The following is a 16,940-nucleotide window of genomic DNA, read 5'->3' as shown; positions in this document are numbered from 1 at the left end:
CCAGTGGTCCTACTAAGTGTCTTCCACTGGGCACTGTCTCTCAAAATGACACTGCTTCCTTTTGCTAGCCAGCCAAGTAACCTATCAGTAGTTAGTGCATGTAGCTAGATTTCTAATTGTATTCAAACCTGTACAAACTGAATTCAGTGATGCTTATCGTACTCATAAAGATCGTTTTTGCTCGTTTTTGAAGATTGACAGAGTGCAAATTAAATAATTTCCCCTTCCCCAAACCTCAAACACTGGTGATTTCTCTACAGCCACTGATTTTGAATATTCTTCTCAAGTTTTTAAAAATTAAAAGTTGTGTCTTCTTTATATAATTACCTAAACAAATATTTTTGTCCAAGTTTAAGTAGTTTACACACAAAGGAAAGCGTGAAGTCCAGCACACACATCCTTCCCAGTAATAGGATGCAAGTCAATAGGGTGGATCTTGCCCTATCGTCCCGTTGCACTGAGCAGTTCGAAGCCTTCAACATTTAAGTTGAAGGAAGCCTCCTTAGGCTGTAGGAAAGCTCACTGGAGGGTGGTTGGATTGTCCCCAGTTTGCCCTTCTTACATTTATATGCAACAAAAGACAGCGTTGAGAATATATTGTACTTCCACAAGATCTGCTAAAATAAGGGTACATAACTCCACTGGAGAGATAATATACTCGGGGCCACAAGTTAGCATACATTTTGGAATTGGTTATCAACATATTTCAGAGGGGGGCGGGCAAGTTGATAAACTCTGAAGTTCTAAGTGATAACTGGACAATTAGGGTGACTACCAAAGCATTGTAAGTGGTTTTTCTTAAGAAACCTTCTAGTTGTCAAACAATTAGTACTGATTGGCTGTAATTCAAGGATGCCACCAGCGGTGCGAGTGGCAGAAGGAAGTGCTGTTCAGCTTAGTGCTACATAAGAGGCTAATGTGCTGTAAATGTGGATCCCCAGGGATCTTCCAAAATATTTAGAGAGAATATCTGGATATATATGAGGATATCTCATGAGAGGTCTAAGGATCAACACACCATTTCCCCCTATTTGCCCCTCCCTTCCCGTTTTCTTTTCTCGTTTATTTTTTTCTCATGTGATATTTTTACAGAAAATACTCTCTCTGTTCTGCAGATAATGGGCCTTAAAAATTATTTTTATCCATGAGTAAAACCCAAAAAAGTCATAATGGAGTTTGTTTTTTTAAAGATATAAAAGAAAACAGTATCTAGTCTACTTACTTATGCAAACAAGGAATTTAAAAAAGACGCTGCTCCGTGCAAGAGCTACATCATTATGTGGTTGCAGGGCCACATATAGCACTGTGAGAAATACATGAAGCCAAATTGAAGACCTCTAGAGATGGACATGAACTGGGAAAATTCCAAACCATGCAGTTCATGGTTCATCATGTTTCACAAACCATGAACTTTCATGAACTTGCCCCGGTTCACAAACGGTTTTGTTTGGTTCATGAAAACGTCACTTCCGGGTCAGCAGAAGGTCTGCAGAGACCCCATTCGCCCCCCGCCCCCCGTTGCCTAGGAAACATTGATCGGTGCCAGGCTGTCTGCAGTGATGAACTGAAATACGAATCAAACGAACCAGGCTAAAATTCATCATGATTTGTGAGAAATGAGCTCCCACAAACCGCCGATTCATGAACCATGAACTGGCCTGATTCATGACGAACTTTGGTTTGAATTTCAATTCGTGCCCACCTCTAGAGACCACTAATCTATCTGCATGCTTAATCGTTTCCACGCCAGAAGAAGCTCTAGTGACCGGCTTCTTCCATGGACTGGCTTCCCCTTGTAACTGCCACCTGATGTTTGTTCTTATGGTTAGGAGAGGTTGAGAGGCAGTTTGTTCTGCTTTTCTAGGCTGCTCCTCATTCTCTCTATGCTCGACACCTTTTTAATTCCAGTTGTACAGATTTCCACAAAGGTGGGTTTCAGTTACTGGCCAGCTCCCAGATATCAAATCCAACACCTGTCTGCCAGATGTCTGCAGCTGTCTGTGTTTCCGTTGTTCCATCTTCGCTGCCGCTGGGCAGATCTGCTCTGAGTAATTTGGTTATGGAGTCCATTAGTAAGGATAATAATTTCAAGGATCATTTGCTTTAAGAATTGTTTTTTTCTCTCTGTATATTTTTAATCTTTTCTTGTAAGCTATCGTTGCATGTTGAAAGATAGCCCACTTGGAAGCTGCTCTTGGCCTTACCTCGGCTTTCCTGTCAGTTCTATGAACAACTGCAATGAAGCCAATTGACAGAGGGAACTAAGAGCAAGGTCCTGTTTCCCTGACAGCAGCACCAAAAGGCAACCTTGAGCAAAACGCACAGGCTTTCTAATAATAAATAAATAGCTCTCTCTTTATTATTACAGCACTTAGCCAGTACGTTAACCATAAAATTTAAGTGCACATTTTACAACCATTTGAAACATGAAGCATATAAGTATATACAATTTAAAAACATAATTTCCTAATATCTATCAAAATTTGTAAAAACCAGGAAGTCAGCATAGTTCTAAGCAAGCAACCGAAATGGAGGCCTACACTCTAATGGGCTTTAACGACCAGAGCACAAAATTTCGCTATCTGGTGTAATGCAGTAAAATCTGAGTTTGACAGCAGTTTCTCTAATTTTTTCTTATCCGAATGTTCTGAGATACCATCCAGAAAGGGAATAATAAATCTCATACGTGCTTCCTTATAGAAAGGGCATCTCAGGAAAACGTGTTCCTGGGTTTCAACCTCCCCAAGTATGTAAGGACATAGCCTCTCATTCCAAGGAATCTTCTTAAATCTGCCATCCAGAACAGCAGAGAGTAAGGCAGAACATCTGGCATAATAATAAATAAATAGTGGCTTATATCCAATGGAACGATGACTTTCCCTGCATTCCTGCTCTCCAGCAGTAGCTTTTGACACACACACACACACATCTGCCTGTTCCATGTGTTGGGGAGCTGAGGGCATGGAAGAGGGGAAGCTGCCATTCCTCCTCCTTCTTCTCAGCCAGGTTAGACTACCGTAATGTGCTCCACATGGGCTACCTTTGAAAACGGGCTGGAAACTTCAGTTGGTCCAAAATAAGGTGGCCAGGCTGTTGTGGGGGTTGGCTAGAAGGATCAAATCCCTCCTGTGCTGAAAGATTGGCAATGACCACCTTTTTTCCAGGCACCATTCAAAGTGCTGATTCTTGCCTTTAAGGCAGTAAAAGTCTTGTGTGAGCACAGTACCTAAAGGGCAGCGTCCTCCAATATTGTTTATCTGCCACTTAAGATCTGCTTCCCAATTCCTGCCCTTCAGAGGCAAGGCAGGTAGTGACTGGAGACAGGACATTTTCTGTGGTGGCACCTTGCCTTTAGAATACCCCCCCTCCCTTGAGGCTCACCTGGCACCTAACCATTGTCAGGTCTTGCCAGATAAGTCCCCTCAAGCACTTCACTTCAGACACTCATGTGTTAAAGTTGCTTTATTAGAGATATATCAGTATCAAGTTACTCAGAGCGGAACTACAAGTGACAAAAGGCACAGGTTGGACACTTGTCAGCTTCCCTCAAGTTTTGATGGGAAATGTAGGCATCCTGGTCTCGCAGCTTGGCTCTCTGACTGCTGTCCAATGGACTTTTCAAGTGTCAGTTGTCCAACATTCCGCCAAGCTGCCTACATTTCCCATCAAAACTTGAGGGAAGCTGACAAGTGTCCAATCTGTGCCTTTTGTCACTTGTAGTTCCGCTCTCAGACAGGGTCATTGGCAGAAGTGATGAAAGGTGAGTGAGCAGTGTTAATTATAGGGGAACGTTCCCGCCTCTGGGAATGGGAGACTGTTAAGATTTTGGCACGAAGGGTCCAGGCCTGGGAGAGAAGGGAACAGGGAGGAATGAGGTCATCAGAGCTCTCAGGGAGGACTGGCTCTGGCTGGCACTCCAAGGCCACATTATCAAGCTGGCCGGGAAAATGAAAGCAAAACACCTGCAAGATAAGCAGCTAGCAGCCAAGTCGCAATTAAGATCCCTTTACACATTCTCAGAGGATCGGAGCATTATGCATAGAAACAATCATGGCAGATATACAGGGATGTATCTGACAACCATACTGTCTTTTAGTTTTAGGCTATGGGCGAAAACATTTATTTTTACCCAGATTTTTTAAAACTAAGGTATGTATCGTTTTAGCTGTTTTATGGGCTGCCTCTGGTCTGAGGTCTGTTTTACGAAAATCTGTCTTTATGTCCCTGGCTTGTTTGGTTTTTTATGTTCATATTTTAAGATTGTTTTATGATTCTATTATACTGAAGTAGTTTGCTTCAAGCAGGACTTTGGAGAGGTGGTGTATGGGTTTCCTAAGAGCCAGTGTGGTGTACAGAATAGGATCTGGGAGATCCAGGTTCGATTTCCTGCTGTGCCATGGAAGGTCACTGGGTGACCTTAGGCCAGTCACAAACTCTCAGCCTAACCTACCTCACAAGGTTGTTGTGAGAATAAAATGGATGAGAGGAAAATGACATAAGCTGCTTTGGGTCCCTACTGGGGAGAAACGCTGGGAATAAATGAAGTTTAAAAATAAATAGGCCATTCAGTGCAAAAACTGTGTGAAACTCAGGGCCAAACTACAAGAGACACCAGACACATTTTCTTCATGTGTCGGGTCTCGCAAGCTTACCTGTCTTTAAAAAAACCCAAGCTGCTTTCTTGATGTGGAGGGACACCCTCTCTCTTTCTCTCTCTCTCTCTCTCTCTCTCTCTCTCTCTCTCTCTCTCTTAAAAATCCTCTGTGAGCTCGGGATGGGGGGGATGACACGCAAGAGAATCAGAGTCTCTCCCATTGTTCTTCTCCCAGCAGGCAATCTGATCGTGGATTTTTTCTCTCTCTTGACTTTTCTCCTGCCTTCTGTTACATTGTTCCCCCTCATCCTGAGCTCCTAGAGGATTTGTGGGTGGGTGAGTGAGAGAGAGAGAGAGAGAGAGAGAGAGAGAGAGAGAGAGAGAGAGAGAGAGAGAGAGAGAGAGAGACTCTCCACTTGCGATTCTCCCCGGCTGAGAATCGCATCGAGCAGCTGGGGTTTTTTTAAGACTACACTTCCCAGAGAACCTTGCAGGACCCGACATGTACCCACGTGTCTCGTGTGGTTCCACTCCCATTTGCTATCAATATGACACTAGCATACTTCAGTATATAATGATGTTTGAAGCACATCTCTTCATTGCTTCTTCATAATAGTAACAAAACCAATAAATTGTTACCTTTGAATCCTGCTGTTACTGTCATGTTTCCCTGTGCTTTGTAGTTTTATTTCCATGATGAGGGGTGAAACCCCCCTAATTATCAGGTGTTCACCTGCCATATTCAGCAAGACCTTGTGTAATGTAGTGTTGTGTTGTGTTCTAATGCTGTGGGTATAACTACAGGCTGAAGCTATTACTTGACTGTGATGTGAAAGTATGCAAAGGAGGGGCTGTCTGCACTGTCATCTGTCTGTTCTTCTACACTCCTCTGGCCTGAGCCTGGGGAGAAGTGCTGGCACGGACACTCACAACCAGGGCTTTTTTTCAGGGGGAACGTGGTGGAACGGAGTTGATCTCCAGACAGAGGGGAGTTGAGATTGCCCCCGGCGCCGCTCACAAGACAACTTCATATGGATTAACTACCCTTTTTGGTTTAACAATATTTATAACTTTGTGAGTGATAAATAAAACACAAAACTGCTCAAAGATGCATGGGCGCCTTAACAACAACAACAACATTCGATTTATATGCTACCCTTCAGGACAACTTAACGCCCACTCAGAGTGGTTTACATAGTGTGTTATTATTATCCTCACAACAATCGCCCTGTGAGGTTGGTGGGGCTGACAGAGCTCTGAGAGAGCTGTGACTGACCAAGGTCACCCAGCTGGATTCAAGCAGAGGAGTGGGGAATCAAACCTGGCTCTCCGGATTAGAGTCCTGCCGCTCTTAACCACTACACTAATTTGGCTGTTAAGAGTTTCCATGTGAACTTTGAACTATTTCTGCACGAAGATGTCCAGTTCCCATAGAATGTACTTAAAAAGGCATTAAACTGAGTGGAAGTACTGGTTTTGTCTCTGGGAGAACAAACCACAGTTTGCTATTTTGCCTGACTTGCAACATAACAATCAGCGATTTGTTCCAAACTTGGAACTCTTTAGAGTCTGTTCCATACATAAGAGGAGGAGAGCATTGTGGGATTCCAAGGAACCACTGGAGCATTCTAATATGAGCACAGTGCATTTTGTTCATTGCATCCAAATGCAACCACTATGTAAATTCATCGTTTCATAAGTAAGGTAGACAGCTGCCTGGCAGCTCTTGAATGATTTAAAAACTCTCTTCTAAATTCTCATTCCGATATCATTCAAGGCCTGCGATTAAGTAGCTATGCAAAAGTGCTTAATTTTCTTAATAGTTATTTACATTGGATGTTTTCAGGCTCTCTGACATCTATTTACCCTTCAAAGCAAACCAAATTACAATCGGGACTCAGATATGTGCCCTTTTGTTTTATGTGCCTTGCTGGTCTGTTCGCTTTCGATGACGGTAACAAATCTTCAGAACACTAATTTAGAGTTTCTAATAGTCTACAAATCACTGAGCAGCAAAATACATCTAAAAATTGAAGCAGCTCATGCTTCTGCTAGATATATGGGCCATGAAAGTAGGCTTATTCCAACATTTTCCTGAAAAAGACTCCACTTCTATAAGAAACTGCCTCTGCCCCTGTAGTTTTTGTCAGACATGCAGGGCTTTTTTTCAGCAGGAACGTGGTGGAATGGAGTTCCAGAACCTCTTAAAAATGGTCACATGGCTGGAGGCCCCGCCCCCTGATCTCCAGACAGAGGGGAGTTGAGATTGCCCTCCGTGCCGCTCAGCGGCACGGAGGGCAATCTCAACTCCCCTCTGTCTGGAGATCAGGGGGCGGGGCCACCAGCCATGTGACCATTTTCTCCGAGGGCAACCCACTGAATTCCACCACCTCTTTCCTCAGAAAAAAGCCCTGCAGACATGTAAGGCAAAACTGTGGCTAAAAAGATTGCAACAGGACAGGATTGCAGTGGAGAGCCCTTCAGAAAGATTCAGCAGGAGTCCTGTGTCATCTTAAAGAGTAACAAAATTTATTTCTAAGTTTTTCATGAGTCAAGAGGTCCCTTCATCAGATACATTGATGACTCGTGCTGGAATAAGTGTCAATTTTTAAGATGGTTCTGCACTCCTGCTTTTATTTTGCTGCTCCAGACGAACGCTGCGACCTATCCGGAATTATCACTTCAAAAAAGTTAGGCGTTGCCAATATATGTTGGTGTAAAGGATCTGGCTTCCTTGTAAGATACCTGATCAGACTGTCTATATTTGGCTAATGGAACAGGAAGCAGGGAAGAATCTAGGAAGTCAAGGTATAAATGGCTGTTGTGGATTTTCTGGGCTGTATAGCCGTGGTCTTGGCATTGTAGTTCCTGACATTTCGCCAGCAGCTGTGGCTGGCATCTTCAGAGGTGTAGCACCAAAAGACAGAGATCTCTCAGTGTCACATCTGTGTCACATCTGTGACACTGAGAGATCTCTGTCTTTTGGTGCTACACCTCTGAAGATGCCAGCCACAGCTGCTGGCGAAACGTCAGGAACTACAATGCCAAGACCACGGCTATACAGCCCGGAAAATCCACAACAACTATCGTTCTCCGGCCGTGAAAGCCTTCGACAGTATATCAAGGTATAAAGTCTGGTTAGTGTTGCCCAGAAGCAAGTTAATCATTTGTTGATTGCCACTGTCATGTCTGAGCCCCATCGATGCCAATGCTCATGCTAATACTGACCTGCTCTTCTGAACCAATGTTTCATGCTGTAACTCTATGTCATATTGCCAGTGCCATAACTCTTTCTTTGACAGGCTTCTGGCAGGTGCTTTATCTAACAGAATGTAGGATCTTTCAGTGCTTCTGACCTTGTAGACAGCTCACTCCCATGCATTGCTATGTCTCACCTTTGATCTTTTGCTCTCTCAGTGACTCTACTTGATAATACAAATATGTGAAACGTTCTTACCCCAAGTGCCTGCCAAACGTCCCGTTTTATTGTTGAGAGAGGGAAGGAGCAAACGTATGTGTTAAGAGGAGAGATTTTTTCCCCATGTTACTATTCCTGGCAATCTTGCTCTTACTGTTCAGATGCTTACCTTGCTTCTGAGTAATCCTATGAACATATCTGTGGAAATGATTTGATTTCTGAATAAAAACCATTTAACCAAGAGCCTGAACTTCTTGTTGCAATGGTACAGGGATCTGTCTGCCGTAGCCGTCACCCATAGCCTGACAGCCACATCAAAGGCCACTGGCCCTTAATCAGAGCTAAAAGATCAGGAATGAGTTATCTTCTGCACAAATTGACCAGTCCCCTGTAGCATGAATCAGTGTTTTGTCTGATTGATATTAAACATGGTTAATGCAAACCAGTTTGGGATTATCTTGTTGGTTTACGTGAGGAGTTTGATTGGCTTTCAATTCATTATATGTTTACCCATTTCCTCTGAGCTGTTAAGAGTACAAATGTATTAATGTCTTTATGTATATTGCAGAAATTAATAAATGAATGAATGAGTTAAGTGTACAATCTTTTTTAAAAAATTCACAGGGCTTCAAGTTCACAGGCAACACTTTGCCTTCCTACACAGTGCATATTGGTGGCAGTATGTTTATAAGTGAACATATTTGACTTTGAAGCAACCTGCTTATGAAGTCTTGGATCGCAGAGTAGAAATATTTTAAGTCTAGGAATCATTGCTAAATAAAAACTTCAGTCATGCTGTTCAATTTTTCTATTACTTTCTTCCTCTCCTTTGTTGCCAGCTGCCTCTCTTATCCTGGGCTGTATGATCTATCCTGATGGCTGGGATGCAGAAGAGGTGAAAAAGATGTGTGGGGAGAAGACAGACAAGTACACCCTGGGGGCTTGTTCAATCCGCTGGGCATATATCCTGGCTATCATTGGAATCCTGGACGCCCTCATTCTCTCCTTCTTGGCATTTGTACTTGGCAATAGACAAGACAGCTTACTAGCAGAGGAACTCAAGCTGGAAAACAAAGGTATGAGAGTTTGGGGGACTCTGAGTTACTCTGCACTGTCTCGAGGGCAAATACTTAAAAACGATCATCACTATTTTCCTTGTTCATGGAAACTATTGTTTGCTCTTAGGTTCAGATCTCCTGTGCCTTTTTCCAAACACTTTTTAGTTCTTGGGCTGAAGAAGACTTTAGTTTTTCTTTTGTTCTCAATATTCTTAAACTTGGCCGATTCCAGACGGCCCTCCCCATGCCGAAACGTCGCACGTCGTCGCGCGCCGCGTGACAACGCGCGACGTTTCGGCATGGGGAGGGCCGTCTGGAATCGGCCCTTGTTTAATAACTTCATTTGCTTCACTCTTCAATTTATCCATCTGCTGTAGCAATGTCATTTATTTAAATTCACATCCACAAATTCATTCTTTTTCATTATCCTTTTGCTCTTATTGATCAAAAGTTTTGCCAGTACAATTTTAATTTTTGGAAATGGGCTACCCAAGGAAAGCTGTTACTCTGTGCCAGAGGGCAAAAGAGGCCAGAGGGTGAGGAGGCGGATAGAGACTCTTACAAAGAGAGGCTACAGAAAATGCCACCATGAACTGCACTCAATAGATCTCCAGCATGGTTTTAAACAACATTCTCCCTAATTTCATTAAGTGTGCCCTTCCCTTGGCAAGTATTTTGGACATGATAGTGCTGATTTCTGTTTTGTTGTTTGAAAATGTAAAATGTGTATGTTATGAATTTTTTTTTATTTCTAGAGTGCAAATCAAGAAATATGAAGCCATCTTACGTTGATCTATGATCTTTCTAGCACATGGTTGCATACCATGAGACGGTCATTTACTCTCCAGGCTCATGGACAGTCTAGGCATTTGAATGTTGTGTTCATACACAAACTACAGTTGTGGTTTTCTACTTGGAACTGAGATTGTACTTAGCCAGATCTGCCTAGGATTAGATGCTAACAATTGCTTTTCTCCCCTACCCCGAGATCCTGTTTCCCCTCTTCATGGCTTTTTACACTCAGCGCAACCATCCATAAGTACACTTTCTTGTTGAGTAAGCCCCAATTAAACAGACCCGAGTAAGGGTCTAAGTAGACCTGCTTGTGGACCTGCTTGTGGAATCTGTCAGATCTTTGCAGCATTTCCCTTGTGTTGTCCTAAATATTCCTAATGGAGAAGCTTCCAAAAAAAATTACAGTCTGTTATTCCCATCAGGGGTGCTACAAGGTTCTTGTGTTCCAAGACCCATTTAAGAGGCTAACGAGAGTCCTGGTAGCATGTCTATCTTAATTCAGTGTTCATTGAATAAAATTGCAGCAAAGCTTCCACATTCTGCCCTCCCTCCCCTCCCCCAAAAAGCAGGCCAACCTGTGCATTGAAAGTAAAGCAAACACCTGCTTGCAAATGTCTTTTAACTTCCATAGTTCTGACCGGCATGATGGTTTTTTATCAGGTTTTGCAGAATTCAGAGACTCTTTCAATATTTAAAGACCGTAAATACTTGGACCAGTTTGCTTCTTTTGCTAATTTAAGATGAGGCCAAGTCTTTGGAGATCTACATATTAATGCAGTTGTTGTTGTTGATGTTGTTCCATACGTCATCTCTCCCCTGAACTCATCATTCAAAGCTAAAATAATATCCATTAATCACTGAGACAGAGGCTTAACCAAATAATCTGTGCTCTGGAAGCAAGGAGTTATTTACTGTTGCCTTTCTTTGCTCGCAGCATTGCTGTGTGAGTTATTAAGCACTTGAAGAGCTTTATTCACCAGAGCCTCTAAATTTGGCTATAAAGCCTCAGGGAGTGGCAAGACAGTGGATAATGAGGACCGGAGTATAAATATCTTCCTATTTATTGAGTCTGTTTTTGAGGAGCTGTGAATTATCCCAGAGTCAGGTTTCATGTTGCCAGGGCTTTTTTTCTAGGAAAAGAGGTGGTGGAACTCAGTGGGTTGCCAACACAGGGAGCAACTCTTGGCGGGAGGTGGTGCCCCTGGTACCACATGTGCGCACACAAAGTGCACGCACACTCCCAGGACCAATGACATCACTTTGGGTCAACTGGAACAAGGGGGGAGTTTTTAAAAGTTTAAATCACCCTCTATTGTATCATCAAGAGATTTGGATATCAAGATATACAACTGGGTGTCATCCGCATATTGTTGACATCAAGTTCCATAGCTATGAATGATTTCTCCTAAAGGCTTTACATGGAGGTTGAGTAACCCTGCAAGATAATTCCCACATTGAAGATAGCTAGTCTCTAACAGCAACCCTTCCAATGCACATTCCCTAATGCCTACTTCTGCCTCCGAATGCCCCTTCAGGATGGCATGACCTACTGTGTCAAAGGCTGCAGATAGATCCAATAAGAAGAACTAAAGGAGCATGGCTTTTGTTTACATTCAGATGGAGATCATCAGCTAAAGCCACCAGAGCTGTCTCTGCCCCATAGCTCAACCTGAAACCAGACTGAAAAGACCTGGAGATGGTCTGCTACTGTTCTCTCAATTGCTTTTCTTAAAAAAGGCAGATCAGAGACTGGGCAATAATTGGCCATATTGTTTTTGTCTAGGGATTTTTTAAAAGAGTGGGTAGATAACTGCCTCTTAGAGTAGCCAAGGGAAGGCACCTTGAGTCAGTGATTTATTTATGATAGATCTCAAGGGCTCGTTGATGTGCTCTTTATACGATTTTATCAGCCAAGATGAGTAAGGACCCAGTGCACAACTGGTGACTTTCACAGATGCCAGCATCCTGTCAATATCCATCACTGTAACTGGGTTAAAATAGTGCATAAGTGGGCCAGGTGTTGTACTAAGCATTTCTTCTGTCTTGCCTACGTTACAGCCGGTGTCCAGATCAAAGCATATTTGTGCTATTTTATCAGCAAAACCTTTGCAAAGGTTTCACAGCTAACATAAAGGTTAAAATTTAGGAGTCAGAAGGTGTCAAGATACCTTAAACAATTGGGATGGTCATGAACCAGCTGATGCAGTGGTTGCCGAAAAGTAACGTTTCTTTGCCGCAGTGACTGCGGTATGTCTTCCAGTGGGTTCTATAGCATGCTGTGTTAGATTCGGCATGAGATTTCTGCCAGCATCCTTTTAGACATCTTCCAGCCCTCTTTAGGTCATACAGCTCTGGGTTAATGGATGGTGCTGGCTTCTGCCACAAGAGTAGGAGAGGTCAGTGAGGAGCAGTCTTGTCAGTGACTTAAAGGGCTTCATGTTCCAAGTTACCAAGAGTGTTTGGAATTTTTAAAAAAAACCCAGAGCATTTTGGAATCCAGAGGGAACCATGAGTCTCCACAGGTAGACTGTTTTAACTGATTCCCGCCTTTTGCAGGGTGTCAGGGCCATATTCACCCTTGCCTTCAGCAGATAATAGTCAGACCATGGCTGTTTTCACACTACTAACCTGCTTCTGTAACGTTATGAAACGTGCAAAAAACGCGGAGGATAGCGTCTTCTCGTGAGAGTTCTGTGCGATGTCGCGCAAAACTCTCGCGAGAAGATGCTATCTTCCGTGTTTTTTGCGCAATGTTTCGCACCGTTACAGAAGCAGGTTAGTAGTGTGAAAATGGCCCATGTTTCAGGCCCATCCTTGAGAAAATGACAAATTGGGTGGCAAGAGCTGCATAGCCATAAAGTTTAACAAGCAAAGAGCTGTTCCTTGATTCTTAGGAGTACATGCAGGCATCTCTAATTTTAGAGATCTTGGTGTGATCAGTCAGTGCATGTGTTGTGGTTAGCTTTCCACGGTGAGTTTGGTAACATCCCAGAAGCGTTAAGGGGTTTACAAAGCTGAGTGGGGAGGAGGGAGAGTGACCACAAAAACAGCTCCTTTTTATTCAGAGTAGGTGTAAAGAAGTGCCCGTGAAGGCCTAGGGTTTTGTCACAGGAGGCAGGACTTTGGTTCAGTCCTCTCTGTGTTTGCAGGCCCCGTTTCCGGCCTAGCTAGAAAATGCACTGGCTTGGCTCCGTTTAACGCCTGCAGGCCAGTCTGTCTTCCCTGGAAATTTGTCCTTGAGATATTGTCTCTCACAGCCTCTATCCACACATCCTAATTTCACATGGCTGGCAACGCTAACTACGCAAGTGAGCTGGTCGGGTGATGCCTCAAGTCCTGAAAAGATGGCTTCTCCGCTCACCCTTCTCCCTTTTTTAACCACCATTATTCTGTCATCATGTGAGAGAGAAGACTAGTTCCATGCCTTTTGTTCTCTCCGTAAGCCACCCATTGCATGGCATGGAAATTGACTCCTTTACTACACCAATGGGTGAGAAGCTACCAGCTAAGAAGTGGACCAGAGATGCTCAGGTAGAAAGCATTATGTGTTTTTAGACGGGCAGATTTTAGCCTAGCAATAGAAAACTTTATTTGTTTTCGTATCTGTTTCCTGCATTTGAGTGCTGTATGCTCAGCAATACTCTGTACTTAATAAACTTCCTTCTGCCTAAGGGGTCTGGTGTGGCTGTTATCAGTGCCCAGAAGTAGGAGTTGGGGGAACCTGGTCCATTTAGTAGGTTCCAGAGGGCAGCTTCCCTACACCTTCCTCTTTGACTCTGTTATTCAAAGGTATGTAGATTAGGGGAGAAGAGGGTGGAAATGGAGTCAAATAATAATGACTTAGCATTTGAGTAGCCCTTTAGAGAGTTTCAGGTGCTTCATGTACCTTATCTTTGTAATCCTTACAACATCTTCAAAAGGTTGGGTTAGCATTACAAACCCCACATGATGTGGAATAGATGGGAACTCTGGTAATGGCTTGCTAAAAATCACTGAGAAGCAGGGCTTTTTTTCAGGGGGAACGCGGGGGAATGGAGTTCCGCACCCTCAGCGGCACGGAGGGCAATCTAAACTCCGCTCTGTCTGGAGATCAGGGGGCAGGGCCACCGGCCATGTGACCATTTTCTCCAAGGGCAACCCACTGAGTTCCACCACCTCTTTCCCCAGAAAAAAGCCCTGCTGAGAAGTAATGAACTCTCCCCAAAAGAGTCTGCTGCAAACTGAAACACATTTCTCATATTTTAAGCACTGCAATATCAAAATAAGGGCAGCCCTTCTGAAGCGATGTATCCTTGTGCAAAGAATAGGGGGAGGGAGAGAGCCCTTTGTTATACGGGGAGGGAGAGAGCCCTTTGTCAATGCCAAAATCTTTTGTAATCTTGGTGGTGGTGGAGAATAGCTGAGAAATGGTGACCCCTGGCAGAGTTTTCATGGCAAGAGAGTAACAGAGGTGGTTTGCCATTGCCTGCCTCTGCAACCCTGGTCTTTGTTGGAGGTCTCCTATCCAATTACTGACCAAGGATGGCCCTGTTTGGCTTCGAATATCTGATGAGATCAGGCTCACCTGGGCTATGCAGGTCAGGGCTTTATCATCTTAAAGACTACTAATTTTTTTCTTCTAAGGTGCCATAATATTCCTCTGTGCTGGAATAAACTAATGTGATTCCCATTTTGGATTTTTTTAAATAACAACAACAACATTCGATTTATATACTGCCCTTCAGGACAACTTAACACCCACTCAGAGCAGTTTACAAAGTATGTCATTATTATCCTCACAACAATCACTCTGTGAGGTGAGTGGTGCTGAGAGAGCTCTGAGAGAGCTGTGTCTGACCCACGGTCACCCAGCTGGCTTCAAGTGGAGGAGTGAGGAATCAAACCTGGTTCTCCAGATTAGAGTCCAGCCGCTCTTCACTACTATACCAAACTGGCTCTCCAGTTGCTCAAGCCATGGAGCCTAGCTTTGAGATAATTTTGTGGCGTTGAGTATTGTTTGGAACACTAATTCTTGTGTATTAGGGATAGGGATGCCCAATAAAGTGCACAAACAAGTCTATTCACGTGGTTTCCCCCCCCCCCCCTTCTACATAATGATTTCCTTTTGGAGAAAATACCAAGCAAAGCATTGGTGAGCAGACACACTTTGCCACAATACTCACTTGCTTTGCTTGATATTGTCTCCAAAACGGAGGGTGGGGGTGGGAGTGGGGCACCCCCTGCCCCCAGCGGGGGACTGTCCTCCGAACAGGACAGGAGAGTGGATCTGAATGGAGTGAAATCTTCGGAGGGTGAGGGGCCATCATTGTTTGTGCACTTTATTGCTGTGCTGTGTGCCATTTCCGAATTACCCTTTAGCTTTCTAATTCCTGAATTTAAAATGAACATTGAGAACCTGCTGAGAATTAATTGGCATGTGCCCTTTAACTTCCCCTCAACAACACTGCTGCGTAAAGAGCAAGACTTGCCTCCTTTCAGTCTCAGTTTTTTTTAAAAAAATAAAATGTTTTCCTCCTGCAGTTCAGTGGTTGGCTATTAGCTTTACTCCATGTATGGCGAAGAGAACACATTGAGAGGAACGAAGCTGCCCATTTCCTGGCATCAGTGCTTTGTTATCTTTGTGTGGGAAGGTTCACAGGCTCCTCTTCAATGCGGGTCCCTACGGTCTTCACAAAATGTTTGGCTGCCCTAACTTTGCAGCAGGTCCATTGAGTTAGAAATTGTGTTAGTTTCCAGGGGCTGCAGAACTGCCATGGCCGCCAATTAGTCTACAACTCTCTGAAGTTTCAGATCAAGCTGATCTCATTCTAAAGGAAGTGCTTGTGTGTGACGCGCACCTCAATTTAAAGTCCAGGAGAAAGTTCTTAAAAGAGGGTGGGGATTGATTCTCTGTTATGTACTTCTTGTACCTCCAGAAGAACAGCTGATCCCTGAGGAAATTCAGTAGAAAACTGTCCTCTAAAACTTGCGATTCCAAAGACTTTCAAACTCCCTGCTGGGGAATCCTTAGAAGATAGGGATCCCAGTTCCCCTACTGGAGGCCTCCACCCTCTGCCCCCCCCCCACTTCTCACCTGGCCAGAGGGGGAATAGGCCTCCTGGGCGCACTCCTGGAGTGGCACTACGAGGTCACTCCCAGGCAGAGTTTCTGGGAAAAGAGGTGGTGGAACTCAGTGGTGGAACTCAAGACTGCACAATGACGTCACTTTGGGTCAGCTGGAACAAGGGGGGAGTTTTTAAAAGTTTAAATCGCCCTCGGCGAAAATGGTCACATGACCCATGGCCCCCGCCCCCTGATCTCCAGACAGAGGGGAGTTGAGATTTCCCTCTGCGCCGCCAAGCAGCGCAGAGGGCATTCTAAGCTCCCCTCTGTCTGGAGATCAGGGGGCGGGGCCATCGGTCATGTGACCATTTTTAAGAGGTGCCGGAACTCCGTTCCACTGCGTTCCTGCTGAAAAAAAGCCCTGCTCCTAGGAGTGACATATAGTATGCCCCAAGACCTTTCCTGCGCTTTACACATGCATGAGGAGTTTTAAAAAGTGAGTGCTGGGTCTACCCCCTCCCCCTGGAAGGGTAAGGGGACCTGGCAACCCTATTAGAAATCCTCAAATAAAAATAATGCAAATAATATGGCATATACTATTGAACAATTGTACAGTGTTCTTGCTTATTATAAAACAGTCACTAATCATAGATGATAAATCTGAACTGCTATTCGTTGTAGCTACTATGTTACAAAGATAACATTCATTCTCACAAATAGATGCAGGATGCACTGTATTAATAAACAGTGTAATAATATAGTCATAAATTAAGCCAGCTTTCTCAAGCATGATCATAATTTTCAGTAGTGTTTTTCTCCCCCTTGAAACATCTTTTGTCCTTGAGTTCCATCCAAAGGGGTCATGGCACGCGTACAATATCACTTATGTTGGAGGGAGAGAGGAGGGGGATTGACCTGATTCCCCCTTTCCAGTGCAGACTCCATACTTCAGGGTAACTTGACACATGCATGCACATGCGTGCACACATACACATCTGCTGAGCAGATTTTCAGGGGCCTCAGCCACTGGCAG

The 16,940-nt window shown here is 43.9% G+C and overlaps 1 protein-coding gene across 1 annotated transcript in view; it reads left to right on the top strand.

Moving 5' to 3' along the window:
• Nucleotides 1-16,940, top strand: part of LHFPL3 (LHFPL tetraspan subfamily member 3) — a 314,010-nt gene that overhangs the window by 211,438 nt on the left and 85,632 nt on the right. The window contains exon 2 of the mRNA XM_054987797.1: nucleotides 8,852-9,088. Coding sequence (XP_054843772.1) covers nucleotides 8,852-9,088 — 237 coding nt within the window. The remainder of the gene's footprint in view (nucleotides 1-8,851; nucleotides 9,089-16,940) is intronic.

The sequence above is a fragment of the Eublepharis macularius genome, chromosome 9, assembly GCF_028583425.1.
Source record: "Eublepharis macularius isolate TG4126 chromosome 9, MPM_Emac_v1.0, whole genome shotgun sequence".
Classification (NCBI taxonomy): domain Eukaryota; kingdom Metazoa; phylum Chordata; class Lepidosauria; order Squamata; family Eublepharidae; genus Eublepharis; species Eublepharis macularius.
Note: the sequence above shows the minus strand (reverse complement) of the source record. Positions and strands in the feature narration are given on the sequence as shown.